The 15075-nt window shown below is 32.6% G+C and overlaps 2 protein-coding genes across 4 annotated transcripts; one reads left to right on the forward strand and one right to left on the reverse strand.

The window, feature by feature from the left end:
• The first annotated feature begins 540 nt into the window (after positions 1–540).
• On the forward strand, positions 541–4103 carry LOC104747256 (calmodulin-binding receptor-like cytoplasmic kinase 3). Of its 3 annotated transcripts, XR_015581512.1 has the most exons (9): positions 564–835; positions 1156–1533; positions 1676–1867; positions 2195–2478; positions 2696–2792; positions 2875–3040; positions 3131–3220; positions 3347–3645; positions 3738–4103. XR_015581512.1 is itself a non-coding variant. In XM_010468859.3 (8 exons), the coding sequence occupies exons 2-8, from the start codon at positions 1248–1250 to the stop codon at positions 3942–3944; spliced, it is 1524 nt and encodes a 507-aa protein (XP_010467161.1). In that variant the 5' UTR covers positions 541–835; positions 1156–1247; the 3' UTR covers positions 3945–4103. The 3 variants fall into 3 exon arrangements, 2 of the variants coding, with proteins under 2 accessions (XP_010467161.1, XP_087343016.1); XM_010468859.3 differs by lacking the exon at positions 2696–2792 and having other exon boundaries at positions 541–835; XM_087486890.1 differs by lacking the exon at positions 2696–2792 and having other exon boundaries at positions 585–835; positions 2175–2478.
• A 5277-nt stretch (positions 4104–9380) lies between these two features.
• LOC104748634 (uncharacterized) lies at positions 9381–11021 on the reverse strand. Its single transcript, XM_010470242.1, has one exon. It carries the CDS (start codon positions 11019–11021, stop codon positions 9381–9383), a length of 1641 nt encoding a protein of 546 aa, XP_010468544.1.
• Positions 11022–15075: the final 4054 nt, after the last annotated feature.

Raw genomic sequence — 15075 nt, forward strand, 5'->3', positions numbered from 1 at the left:
CGGATTGTTACAACCTGTAACAGATGGTTTGAAATTGATTCTAAAAGAACCTATTTCACCAAGTAGTGCTAATTTTTTCCTTTTTAGAATGGCTCCAGTGGCTACATTTATGTTAAGTCTGGTCGCTTGGGCCGTTGTACCTTTTGATTATGGTATGGTATTGTCAGATCCGAACATAGGGCTACTTTATTTGTTTGCCATATCTTCGCTAGGTGTTTATGGAATTATTATAGCGGGTCAGTCTAGTAATTAGGGGGCGGCCGTTCGGTCGCCTATGAGACTAGGACCAATAGTAAGATTTTAGATAACTTTTTACAAATCTACAACTAATAACACCAAATTGTTAAAAAGTTTTAGAAAGTTTTGATTGAATAACAACATATTTTACATAACTTTTAAAGTCATTAAAATTCTATTTAACTCTGGAACCAATAACCTCTAGTAATTCTTGTTAGCGGTCTGGTTCAACATCCGGTTTGATCCGAACTTTTACTTAATTTTTGTTTTTTCTTTTTCTTTTTGTAAATTTTTTTAATCATTAACCATCATCTATCTAATCAGCTAAGAAAAAGAACAAAGAAAAGAAAACAACACGAATTTTCCTGACACGGAAAGAAAAAAAAACAGAACACGAATTTTCAAAGATTTCCACAAGATGTGTCTTCCATGAGATCGTTACCACGTCCCTAATTCCTCTCCTTCAGACAAATACTTTTTGCCTTCTTTAGTCTTCTTTCTTTGGCATACTTTGTCTGAAACAGAATAAAAAGCTTCGTCTTCGGTCAAACTCATTCTAACTGTACAGTCAAGTCAAAGCTACAAGATCTTGTTACAGGTTCTGTTCTTTCTCTCGCTTTAAAATTTTCTGGGTTTCTCTAAATTGGTCTTGTTCTACAAGTTTGAGTCAAAAGCTCTTGGTTCTGATTTTGCAACCATCCATGAGTCTTAGGTTATTATAGCTTATGTATTGATTTTGTGTTCTTGGATTGCTTGGAGATCTTTTGATTCTAGAAATTGAGAATTTTGTTTTTTTAGGGTTTAGTTGATGTTTCAAGAATTGAGCAAAAAGGGTTTCAAGAATTCAACTGCAAATGGAACCCTAATGATGGAAGCTTTCTAAAGCTGAGTTTTTTTTTTTTTTTTTTTTTTTTTCAGGTTTTAGGGAAAAATCTTCTGAACCAAAAGATTCTCAAATTTGGGTTTATAAAATGGCTTATTGAGTTATATTTTGTTAATAAAATCAAATTATGGATGGATATGATTTGAGCTTCACTAGATTGGTGTTTACTACGGCTTTGTTGGGTCTTTTAACGTTATTGCATATCAAGGAAACTGCATCAGCATCATTTGTTGGTTGTCTCTCTGATAACTTGACATACACAAAGCCTTATCAACAAGGGAGTTTGTTCACAATTAACGGGAATCCTGTGGACAAAGCCCGATTTTGCGAAGCTATACGGTTTCACAAAGCCAAAGGTTGTATCTTTGGGGATTCTTTCGGCGATGACATCTGCACAGTTCACCATTTACTAGGTAATGCTCTGTTCAACGAATTTTGTGCTCCTTGGATCGGTTACGCCAATATATATATATATAGTTCTTTTAATCTCACCACACAGTAACGGAATTTGGTTATGTGTGTCATCATTGATCGGCTTCTGCATTTATGATGCAGGGAGAAGGTTTTTGGAAGAAAAATCTGTGAAAGATTCTGAGAGTAATGAGGCTGGATTTGAACATGACCATGTTAAAGTCAGCATGGCAGCAAGCGGGTTTCTTCTCTTCTGTTGTGCGCTCTGTTGTCCTTGCTTCCATAAGGAGAGGAAAGCAAATAGTCATGAAGTTCTACCCAAGGAATCTAACTCAGGTGACTAATTGTCTCACTTACATTTATCTTCACATGTTTTACTTCATTGGTGAGAATATGCAGAGACCAAGAATGTTGCAACTTGTAATTTTGATAGAGTTACTCTACGCCTTCTCCTTGACATCATAAAAGTGTTTGATTTCATTTAGGCACATAGTCATTGACATAGGGAACAACAGTAGTGGTGTGTGGTCAGTATATTGTATTGTTAGACCCCAAAGATTACATTATGCGTTTTGTTTCCAGAGAAGTATTTATCCATTTTTCTGTAGATTTTACATTTTGGAATAACATTTTCACATTCAAGGCTCATATATCGTATCACAGTGCACCAAGTTTCCTCTTTTGAAATGAGCCCTTCTTCTGAGAAGATCCCGCCAAGTCCGTTCCGGGCACCACCAAGTCCGTCCCGTGTACCGCAAAGCCCATCTAGATATGCTATGTCCCCGAGACCTAGTAGACTGGGACCCTTGAATCTGACCATGACTCAGATTGCTGCAGCAACTGGCAATTTCTCGGAAAGTCATCAAATTGGTGAAGGAGGCTTTGGGGTTGTCTATAAGGGCTACCTTGATGATGGCCAGGTGGTTGCCATTAAACGAGCAAAAAAGGTACTTTTAATAGTTTAGCCAGTCAAGTCCTATAATAATGATAGAGAAAATGTTGACAGAAGCTAATAATCAACTGACATGTCGACCTTAACTTTTTCGGTAATAATGTAGTTCCCCGGGCACTTTGGTCTTGTTGTGTTAGAAAATCATGTTCACACTCTAATTTATATTTGGTTTAGTCTTACTGAGTAGTGGTGCTGAACTATGGATCTTTCAGGGAGCTAGTGTAGAAGATACAAATGGAGCTATCCATTCTTGGTCTTTTAATCTCGAAGATAAAAGATTTAGCACTTAAGTCTGTTGTGATTTAGTAGGTTAAGATGAATAATATCTCCATCTGCTCATTTGTATTACCTCAAAGTATTTTATGAGTTCTAAATCACAATTTTCATGCAGGAACATTTTGAGAATCTGCGGACAGAATTCAAAAGTGAAGTTGACCTTTTGTCCAAAATAGGCCATCGAAATCTAGTGAAGCTTCTTGGCTATGTTGATAAAGGAGACGAGCGGCTTATCATAACCGAGTATGTCAGAAATGGTACACTCCGGGAACATTTGGATGGTAAGAACTTATTTACATCTGCCCGAGCTTGTCCCGGCTATAAAAACGTATGAATATAACAAGAAAGGCTCATTTTTGTTATTATTGCAGGTTCTAGTGGAACCAAACTTAATTTCAATCAAAGGTTGGAGATTGTGATTGATGTCTGCCATGGATTGACTTATCTCCATTCGTATGCAGGTAGAGAATGTTGTGCTTAATGATTGTTTTCCTTATTATAAAACTATAAATAAATATTGTAAGGATCTTAATCAAGACTATATGATGTTTTTTTTTTTTTTTTTTTTCTCTCTCTCTTTGTAACAGAAAGACAGATAATACACCGTGACATAAAATCCTCCAACATTCTCCTCACGGATAGCATGAGAGCCAAAGTGGCAGACTTTGGGTTTGCAAGAGGCGGTCCTACTGACTCGAACCAGACACACATTTTAACACAAGTGAAAGGAACAGTTGGTTATCTAGATCCTGAGTACATGAGGACTTATCAGCTCACTGCGAAAAGCGATGTTTACTCGTTCGGGATTTTGCTTGTGGAAATACTCACAGGCCGTCGCCCAGTAGAAGCCAAGAGACCTCATGATGAGAGGATTACGGTTCGATGGGTAAGCCACTTAATATATATATATAAAATTTCTTCTCAAACTTGCATCCCTTACTGAATCGACTTTGCGGGAAAAATTCAAAATTCTGGCAGGCATTCGACAAGTACAATGAAGGGAAAGTGTATGAACTGGTGGATCCGAACGCGAGGGAACGAGTGGACGAGAAGATACTAAGGAAGATGTTCAGTTTGGCATTTCAATGTGCTGCTCCCACAAAAAAAGAGCGCCCGGACATGGAAGCTGTTGGGAAGCAGCTTTGGGCTATAAGATCCAGTTATCTTAGGCGCTCAATGGTATAAGATTTAAAATAAATGTCTTTCACAACGTCCAAAACACACAACTGCTAGACTTTCTTGTTAGATAATTTTACTTCTTTTTTACAATTTGCCTTCTTCAAACCACTTCTGTTCACTGGCTTTCTTGCGAGATTTTGTTGATTTGAAATGAGTTGTCTGATTTATGACTGAGTACAGAGTACTTCTAGGTTGGGTACTACCACCGAAACAGTCGAACACAACCAAGCCTAAAATGTTTAACTGAAACCCAACCAGCATTACAAACCGCTTGGTTTCGTTATTCTAAAAATCCGGAAAACCAAAACCCGAAACTACTTTTGTGGAACACCAAACAAGAGAGCAAAGTGTCTCCACTGCAGTATGTGGGACAAGCTCTGCTTATTTCCCTCAGAAGGAGGCTTAAGCTTCATAACATTCGAGGCTTAAACTACATTTAGCCCTTCTAACGAAGCAATTTTGGAGGCTAAATGCCCTTCCCAAATTCTCAACAAAAAAAAATCGTAAAATCTGTGTGAAAATATTTTCAAGATTGTAATTGTGCTTAAAACTTTTATTATTTAAACTCTTTTAAAATATAAATAAATATAAGGATTCACAAAAAGTCTACAATGTTATATTATGTAATTAAATATAAATTATACTAAATAAAAGTATGAGCTATAAGCTCCTAAGGCTGTCCACCTAAGCTTTAAAACAGCCAATAGAGGTTCAACATGTCACTAATTAACATTTTTAGAAATTTGCAAAATTTTATATATTAAGAATTATTTTAAACAACCTATCAGGATTTGACATGTCATTCATTAACATTTTCTAAATTTCCACAATTATTTAGAAAAAAGGAAAATTTTAAATTTATGGAAATAAAAAAAAACTATGTATAATATCCCACATTGGCTAGAAAATTTTTAGACGATGGTTCAAACCAGTATAAATAAGATTAATATGCTTCCAACCACGAATGAGCAGGAAAGTTTGATTTATCAGGCGTCCAAGTTTAAAAGTTTTATCCGGTTTGATCCTGTTTTTTATTTGATCAAATAAAACTTTAAAAGTTTCAAAAAATATTATAATATTAAAAAATTTTAAAATTTTAAATATTATAAATATTGAAAATTTTAAAAGCTCTTAGCTTTTAAAAAGTTTTTAAATATTATAATTTTAAAATTTAATAGTTTAAAATATTATAAATATTGAAACTTTTTAAAAGGTTCAAATATTATATTCGAACCTTTTAAAATTTTAAAATATTAGAAATATTGAAACTTCTAAAAGTTTTAGCTTTAAAAAGGTTTCAAAATATTATAATTTTTAAATTTTAAAAATTTCTTAACATTTAAAAGGTTTTTTAAAAAATTAAAATTTATAAATTTTAAAAATTTGAAATATTATAAATATTGAAACTTTTTAAAGGTTCAAATATTAAAATATTTAAACTTTATAGAATGTTTTAAAATATTACAATTACTTAACCTCCATAGAAATTTTAAGATAGTATATCTATACTAATAAAAAGTTGAAGCTACAAACTCCTAAAGATGTCCATATCTATATATACATTTTTTAAGTACATTTTGGGTTATACCCTTTTATTTGTACTTATTTACAAAGTTAATCCCTAAATATTTTATAAAAATAGTATTACTTCAGATTTTGTTTCCTAATTATTTTACAAACCATTCCAAATAAGAAAAATACAGCAGAATCAATATGGAAACAGAAACTATGATATATTTAAGCACAATTTCTATTGTGTATTAAAGATATTCTATCTCTGAATCCTTTTCAAACAAAAAAAAAAACAACAATTTGATTCATATTTTGTTTTCCATAACATGTGAGCTTTGATTCTTAACGTAAGAAGAATTTCGATTCACATTTATTTAAATATTATAATTAATATATATAAACTTAATAAAATTTTAAAATATTATGAAAAACTTAAAAAAAAATTAAAATACTATATAATATGGTTATATAGTAGATATATGGTTTATAAAGAGGATATGTTGAAATTATTAAATTTCATTAAATTTATGCTAACACGGGTTAAATTCTCAAGCCGTCCACATAGGATTTTAAACAACCTATCAGGATTTGACATATCACTTATTAACATTTTATACAATTCCCAAAAATTTATATATTAAAAATTATTTTAAACAACCTATCAAGATTTGACATGTCATTCATTAACATTTTTAAATTTCTAGAATTTTTTAGAAAAAGGAAAATTTTAAATTTATTGAAATTAAAGAACTATGCACAATATCTCATATCGGCTAGAAAATTTTTAGACAATGGTTCAGAGCCAGTATAAATAAGATTAATATGATTCCAACAACGAATGAGCAGAAAAGTTTTATTTATCAATCGTCCAAGTTTAAAAGTTTTATTCGGTTTGATACAGTTTTTTATTTGATCAAATTAAAACTTTATAAAGTTTCAAAAAAAAAATTATAATATTTAAAATTTTTAAAAGTTTAAATATTATAAATATTGAAACTTTTTAAAATGTTCAAATTTTATATTTCGAAACCTTTTAACAGTTTAAAATATTATAAATATTGATGTAAAACATAAATTATCTTATTTATCTACGTTTGTGCTTTTTATTTCTTATGAACTATAAAACATATTTTTGTGTATGATTTTATAGATGAGTTGATATTCTTTCATTAATTTTATATTTTTGGGTCTAAGGAAGAAGGATTGACATCGCAAGACCTTGATTTGATTTTTGAGTCAAGTTTTGGGGTTTAAAGAAGAAAGATGGACGACAAACACACATGTTTTATTAGCTATACATAGGCATGACCAGGGTTACGGTTGTCACAGTTACGGTTTATTAAGCATTGGTTATGGTTAGAAATTTTATTTAACCTTAACCATAACCGTTTAATAAACGGTTAAAAGGTTACGTTTAAATACGGTTCTGGTTCAAGCGGTTACGGTTATATATGGTTACGGTTATTTGATAATATGATACAACTGATATTATTTGATGATATAACATAATTGATATTATTTATTTATAATTAATATGTTCTTATAGTGTACTCATATTTCTATATATCATATGATTCATATTAAATAAAAATTATTAGTATATTTTATTATGTTTTTAAAATATTATAAACCAAGTAAGGATTTTGGTTGGAGGAGTTTCTAAACGTGTGGATCTAAAACCAAATAAGTATATGGATGAAATTATCAATAATTGGATGCATGTGTTGACTATGTTGGTCTTCATGAATTTCACAAACTTTTCGAGAAAAGAAATAATTTTGGTATTGGAGTTTGATGGGTTAACAAGTTGTGTGGTAGTCTACAAAAAAGATTTTTCAGTGGAAGAATGTGAAGAAGTTGACGAGGAAGAATAAAAAAAAAGAGTATAACGAAGAACCAGACGGTAAAAGTAACGATGACAATTACCACAAATTTTGACAATGAAAATGACAAGAAAGAATATGAAGAATAAGAAAACATTGAATAAAAAACATGAAAACATATGTAGTAGCGATCAATTAAATATGAAAACGAGTTAAATTCATGATTATAAAATTGTTTCGTTTTTCTGGTGGTCAAAGAAATGGTTTAGGATATGTGAGGTCATCAGTTTGATTTGCCTCGCCTGGACGTCGAGTTAAATTCATGATTTTTTTTTATCAGATTTGATTTTATAACACAACTGATTTTCATATTTTAAAAATTTGTATATCTGAAATTTAATTTCTTTCCTTGATACTAATTTAATTTGTTTTATAAGATAATATTTTATTACCGTCATCAATCATATATAATTTTCATCAAAATATATCATATAAATCCACGCGTAGCGTGGGTTCAAAACCTAGTAAATATAAGGATTCTTTTAATATAGAGAAATTGTTAAATTTTTTTACCATTTTTTATTCTTTTTTTTACGCAATTACAATATGTTAAATTAATTTTTAGAATATCTTTTTTGGTTTGGGTTCTTTACTTTGTATAGTTTTGAGACGGTAGTTTTAGTATTTGGAGTTTAGAGTTTAGAATTAGTCATTTTATATATCAAAAATGTATTATTGCAAATAGACAACAAGATAGGGTATTTTTGCAAAAAAGTATAGAAAAATGGTGTTTTTTTCAAATGATAAATAAATTAAAAAAAATAGAATACATACCTCAATCTTAATAGGTAATTTGAACTCTATACTAAATCTTTTAAGTCTTTGAAATGTACCCTTATGGGCTGAACTAAATGACTATTTTGTCCTTGCTTAGAAATTAAATTAAAATAAATAAAATATAATTAAATTAAAATAACTTCAAAGAGTTCAAAAAAGACCCAAAGAATTATAAATGGAAATCAGGTGCTATCAATTACTATACAGGTCTGTTGCCTAGTGCAGGATGTACAAATAAGCAGCTTGGAAAAGACGTTGATAACATATATGTGGTGATACATATAAAAACCAATCACTGGGCTGCATTGTCTATATGTATCCCGAAAAGGACTATCCATGTGTATGACAGCATCATTGGGTATGCAGATGATGAAAAGATGGACGACCATGTCCAGCCTTATGCGCAGATGATACCCTACATGCTGAAGGCGTTTGCACCAGAGAAAGAGAAACGTTTGAGTGTTGCTAAATACAAGATATCAAAACCGAATAAGATCCCGCAGAATGTTCAAACAGGTGACTGCGGAGTTTATGCGGTTAAGTATATCAAATGCTTGGCACTGCAATGTGAATTCAAGGGTCTTGACGATGCGCACATTAAGGCAATCCGTGCAAAGTTAGCTGCAGAAATATTGAACGAGTCGAAGAACGTTGGTTTCTATTAATTTTTTTTTTAACTTTGTTTGGAACATTTTTTTCTTCTAACGTTTGGGTTAAGAATTCATAATTCTTTTTTTTAATCTTTGGTCTTTTATATCTTTGTTGGTTTCTAGTACGTTTGGTCTTTTTTTAATCTTCGGTCTTTTATGGTGATCTAAACAAAATAGTGATGCAGCATAGCATCGATACTTGATGGGTTTTTCTTAAGGGTTGCTTGGACATCAAGTTACGGTTTACACCTCTGTTCTACCCTTGTCTGTTTTATTGTCACCAAAACAGAGCACCGTACGTTATCTCTCTCGTTAACACCTCATCTACTCACGCCACCTCTGTTCTACCCTTGCTCTGTTTTATTGTCATCAAAACAGAGCACCGTACCTTGTTCAGCTTCCGCTTCCGCTTCCCCTTATCAAATTAGTAATCTATACAAACCAATCTCATAGCAAAGCAACATTTAATGTACATATAATCAGTTCCTAATTGCCATAAAGAAAACATAAATATAGAGAAAATGATTCCATGCTTGAAAAAAAACAGAAGAGAATTCGAGTTTATGGTGAAATCAACTGAACGACAATAGAATTCAAACGAAAAAAATACAAAAAAAAACTTAAAACAAACATGTCTTGCAATTATGACCTGAAACACCACAATTAGAGCATGCATGTTTCTTCCGAGGGCGTTTTGCTTGTGTAGCGTTCTCTAATGCAGATTTATATCTTCTTTTTTTACGTCTCCCAGATCTTTTCCTCATTTTAGGAGGACGACATGCTTGGACAGCGATTTCTGGCGGTATGAGCCATTCTTCTATAGGCGAAATACTCTGTGCATATGCGCCAAACAAACAAGTTTTTGTATAGTGACGACTTACAAGAGATTCCCATGTCAAAGATGTTTTTCTGGCAGCCGCAATAGCATGAACACATGGTATTTTGTGCACGTCAAACCTGCGACAAGTACATGTCTTATGCTCGAAGTCAACTACACAATCTCCAGTAGGTAGTTTTACCTGAAACCGGTATGTATTTATTGGACGCACTTTTAAGTGCTTCCCAAGAACAGATCTTTGTTTCAGCATCTTGTCGACTCGAGGCGTGATATTTGCTTCATACAGTGCAGCAGCCAGTCGACGCTCATAAAACCACCTACTAAGCATATCCCCAACGTACTGAAGAAAATAAACAATTGGAAGCTCCCTTGCTTTTTTCAATGCACCATTGATAGATTCAGCAATGTTGCTAGTGGTAACGTTATACCGATTTCCTGAAAAGTGAGCACGAGACCATAAACTGAAACCAGCTTTCTCTAAATAATTAGCTAATCTTGGATTTTCATGACGAATCTGACGAAAGACGTCTTCAAATTCTGGCAAACTATACGCGTTTGCAGCTTGTTTCACCAAACCCAAATTTTCACTCCCTCTAAACTTGGTGATGATGTTTTTCTTCAGGTGGTATGTGCATATTCCACGTCGAGCAGTTGGATATACCTTTGTAATGGCTTTTGCAATAGACTTGTGCCTGTCAGAAATGATAACCAAGTCGGGGCTATCAGGTATCACTTCTCGCAATCTATTGAAAAACCATTCCCAAGCAGCATTATCTTCAGAATCAACAATTCCAAATGCAACGGGAAAAATCTTATAGTTACCATCTTGCGCAGTTGCAACTAACAAAATCCCCTCATACTTTCCTTTTAGAAAACTCCCATCCACCACAATAACTTTCCTCAGGAATTTAAATCCTTGTATACATGCGCCGAATGAAATAAACAAATACTTGAACCTGTCATTAACGTCTTTCTCAAGATACGCTATTGTTCCAGGGTTGTATTTCTTGATCAAATGAATATAAGCTGGGAGACGCTCATATCCACTTTCTGCTGTACCCCTTACTGATTCTTTCATATGTTCTAGTGATTTCCATGAGTTCCAATACGTCATCTCAAAACCATATTTGATGAGCATCATGCTACTAATATCAGCTGGTTTGCTGTTATCGCCATCTTCGCCTCGGTCATTCTGAAAAAGTTGGCTGATAAATCTTGCTGTCACTCTTCCAGGTTTTCTTGATTCCAAGGGACACGTATGTACCGATACGTATTTCCGCACTGTAAAACGTTCAGAAGTGGAGTCTATTTTTGATGCTCTTATCATCCATTTGCAGCTTTTATCACCAGTACACTTAACCACAAGAAGAGATGGCTCTGACTTGTATACTCGAAAGTGGAAATCTTCTTCTAGTTTAAGCATATTCAGCCTCCAGTGCAGCTCTCTCTTACTCTTAAATTCTTATCCCACATGAATGGTTAATTGACTTGATTCCATTTTCAATTTTGAAGTTTCTTCCTGCAGATCGTCGTAATCTTCATCAGAACCATTAGTGGTATCATACTCAAAACTATCACCGATACCACTAAACTTATCATCATCATCATCATCATCATCATCATCCTCATCCTCATCATCTACTACATCTTCTCCTAACAACTCATTCTTCGAGCAAGACATAGCATCATCATCATCTTGAAGCATTTTTCTGCAACAACGTTAATTGCAAAACTCAAATTAGTGGCAGTCAAATAAATTTTTATTTAAAATTTCGAAGAATCACTTAACATTTTACCAAAACAAGAATCTTCGAAGAATCACAGTTTACCGTCTACGTGAACAAGAAACTTCGTAGAATCACAATACAATCTCGAAATGCAGTTTCCAATAAAATAGGGATTTTAGTTAACTGTTAAATAACAACTGTTACATAACATTTATTTATAAATTAATTTAAAAACTAAATTCTATTATTATTAAATCTTCTAGATCGTGTATCACGATCCAGTAATCTGTTACTCAATCGTGATTAAAGATCTGGTATTATTATTTTTTTTTTTTTTTTGTCAGTTATTTAATTTTTAAAATTTATTATATAAAAATTAAAATTAAATTAATTAGAATTTTTCTTTTTTCCATTTATGTTTTAGATAATATTAGTTTTCATTTAATAAATTTGTTGAAAAATAATTATATATTTTAAATTATTTTTAAGATTGTTAATTTTAATAAAATAAAATAAAAAATTTTGAGCCTTTATAAAATAAATCAACAGTTCAAAAAAATCGACTATGTAACAAATCAATTAATAAAAGAATAAATCGACTTTTTAATATAAGTCAACAAAGAAAAAACATAAATCAGCAGGAATAAAATATAAGTCGACAGTTAAAAAAGTCAATCATATTAATAAGTCAACGTAAAATGAAATAAGTCTACTAAGACCAAACAAATCAACGGGAAAAAAATATAAATCAATAAACAAAACAAATAAGTCAACATCATCAAAAGTCGACTTTGTAAAAAAACAATCAAACAAAAAAAAAAGTCGACAATTTTAAAATAAATCGATGGAAAAATAAATAAGTCGACAAAAATTAAACTTAAGTCAACCATTCAAAAAATCGCCCTTATTAATAAATCAATGTAGAATATAATAAGTCAACAACAAATAAACAAATCAATAGAAAACAAATATAAATCGATGAACAAAAAAATAAGTCAACAGTTAAAAAAATCGACTATGTTATAAATCCACTAGCCATAACATAAGTCAACTGTTCTAATATAAGTCGATGACAAAGATAATTAAGTCAACAGAAGTAAAAAAACAAAACGATTGTTCAAAAAGTCGACATTATAAATAAATTAACCTTGATTAAAATAAGTCTAAAACATTGATATATATATATATATATATTATATATATATTGTATAATCTTGAATTATTTATTTTAATATAAATTTAAATCTAAATAATATCAACAAAAATATTTAAATTATTTTTCTTTAATCAAAATTTTAAGATAAAAAAAATTTATTCATGTAATCATTATTTAAAATACAATAAGTAATTTTCATTATAATTTTAAATTATTAAATAATTAATTCCGAATTTAAAAATTTTTAAAAGTAAATTATTTTTAAAGTTGATTTATGTTTAAATATAAGTTAAGTTTTTCTTGTTTTTATTTAATTGTTAAAATTATTTAATAATAAGGGTATTTCTGTCCATTTTTATTTCAAAATGTGTAGTTTTCAAATAACTATAAGACTAAGTGTACTTTTCCAATTTCTTTTCAAATTTAGTATAGTTTTCAAATTGTCCCTAAATAAATATAAGGATTCACAAAAAGTTTCTTGAGAATTTGTTACAATGCCCTTTTTGAGATACTTTTTTTCAAAAATACCACTTTTTGAACATTTTTATTTTTGCCCTTTTTATACAAAAAGTTTCACGAATGATTTTTTTACTATCAAATATTTCTATTTGTTGATTTTTTCCATATTTTTAAATATTACATTATAACCCCGCTTAAGACTTAATCTAAGTTAAAACTAAACAAAAGTTGAAATCACTTTAATCAAACAAAAATATTACTATAATTTTTTTTTTTGACAAACATATATCTCATTCTATTAGATAGAAATCAACATACAAATAGAGTTGGTTGGGTTACACAAATGCAAAGGAGGACACACTCCAAAGATAAAGACAATAAAAGTACATAGATAGATAGAGGCAAGCAATATTAAAGGCTTGAGAGCTATGAGCCAAATGCAGCAAAGCATATTGGAACCTGTGAGATCAAAGCATATCTAAGCGGTTTCCATGAGTAAATCAATGGAAGAGACGATGACCACTGTCTTGAGTCAAAGACTGAGTGGCGAAGTGTGAAGGGCTATACCTGGATAATAAGCTTTGCCAGGGGTGAGAGCAAGGATAAGAGTGCTCTGGTTATCGGTCAATACCATGGTGGTGGTGGTTCTATGGTTTGATGGGGTAAACTTGACGAGTTTGCGGTAACCACTTGGAATGGTGATCATAATGCCAGTAGTCTTCAAGCTTATAGGCGAAGGCTTCAAAAAGCGGATGCTTTGCACTCTGGAAAGCTTTGAGCATGGTTGAGATAGAGAGGAGAGGCTAGTGAAACATGGGTAACCCCCACTCCATAGAGGTGGGATCATAATGCCCAGTTTCTCCAAGCTGTCTCCTTCAACAGTGACACACCGAGATGATTCAAACCTGGGTACATGATGGAGCTGAGTGTGTCGACCATTTGGTGATAGGTGGCAAATAGGGACAAAGGATACAAGCGTCGAAAGCCGCCACATTGACGAGTTGGACTCAATAAAGGAGCTCAGCATTGCAGTCCTCAAAACCAAATTAAAAATACTGGTCTCGACACAAATAGGTTTCAAGCAAATCAGAGGGTACCAACGTTCTACTATCGAGTGAAACTCGACTTGACCAAGCAGAAACGGCTGGTACTACAGATTTGGGGCTTGGTAGAGACTTGTTAAGTGCAGCTCTGAGTAGGCAAGTTCTACAATCAGAGATATCCTGTCGAGCAAGGCCAAACACAAAATAGACACAGGGGTCTAAAGGGGTTGGGTTCAAGCCAGTTTTAGAGGGTCGAAGTAGCTTCCCAATCATGTATAATCCATGTATTAAACAGAGCAACCTAATTGCCAGGGTTCCGAGAACAGAGTGAAGCAGAAACCTGGGTCGAAGAATTATCACGGGTGAAACAGGGAACACCGGGGATGGAGATATCTGCGTCCAATTCACCGTCTCCAGCGTCAAGACAGAGCTCCCGTCCAGATGCATCCAAATAGCACATTGGGTGAGAGGAAATGAATCCGAGGAGGAAGGAGATGTCGATGTTGACTGCGAGAGGAGGCGGTGAGGAGAGCAGAATTTGGGGCTGTTAGGGCGTTTGAAGATCTTAAACCGGGAAGGCGGTGACTGGGAACTCAATGGGGCAAGAGCAGCGAGAGAAATCACCAGATACTGAGGGAAGGAAGGGGGAGGAAGAAGCTGAAGCATGCTCAGAGTCGAGATCTGGGATCTGCAAAGGACTCCGGGGGGACGAAAAAAGAGATCAACGGAGCTAAGAAGACAGAGGGGACAATGAGGAAGCAGAACTAAAGGCCCAGCGACGCCAATCGGACTCAGCGTCGCCGGGGAAACAGACCTCGGTGGTTGTGCCAGAGAGAGTGCGGCTAGGGCGAACTGAAATATTACTATAAATAATATATTAAAAATGGACCCAAATTAATTTGAATCAAATCAGAGGGTCCATTGGTATTAACTTGATACTATCAACTTCTTCTTTTTTCGTCAAATAGAGTTTATTAATTTCTCAGGTCAGTCAACATCAAGTGTGATAAACTTGATGGGGGTTGATGCAGTCCTAGAAATATCAACTCATCAAGAATTTGTTCAAGGAAAATCAAGATCAAATTATAAAGA

The sequence above is a fragment of the Camelina sativa genome, chromosome 15 (genome assembly GCF_030686135.1).
Source record: "Camelina sativa cultivar CO46 ecotype springtype chromosome 15, ASM3068613v1".
Classification (NCBI taxonomy): Eukaryota; Viridiplantae; Streptophyta; class Magnoliopsida; order Brassicales; family Brassicaceae; genus Camelina; species Camelina sativa.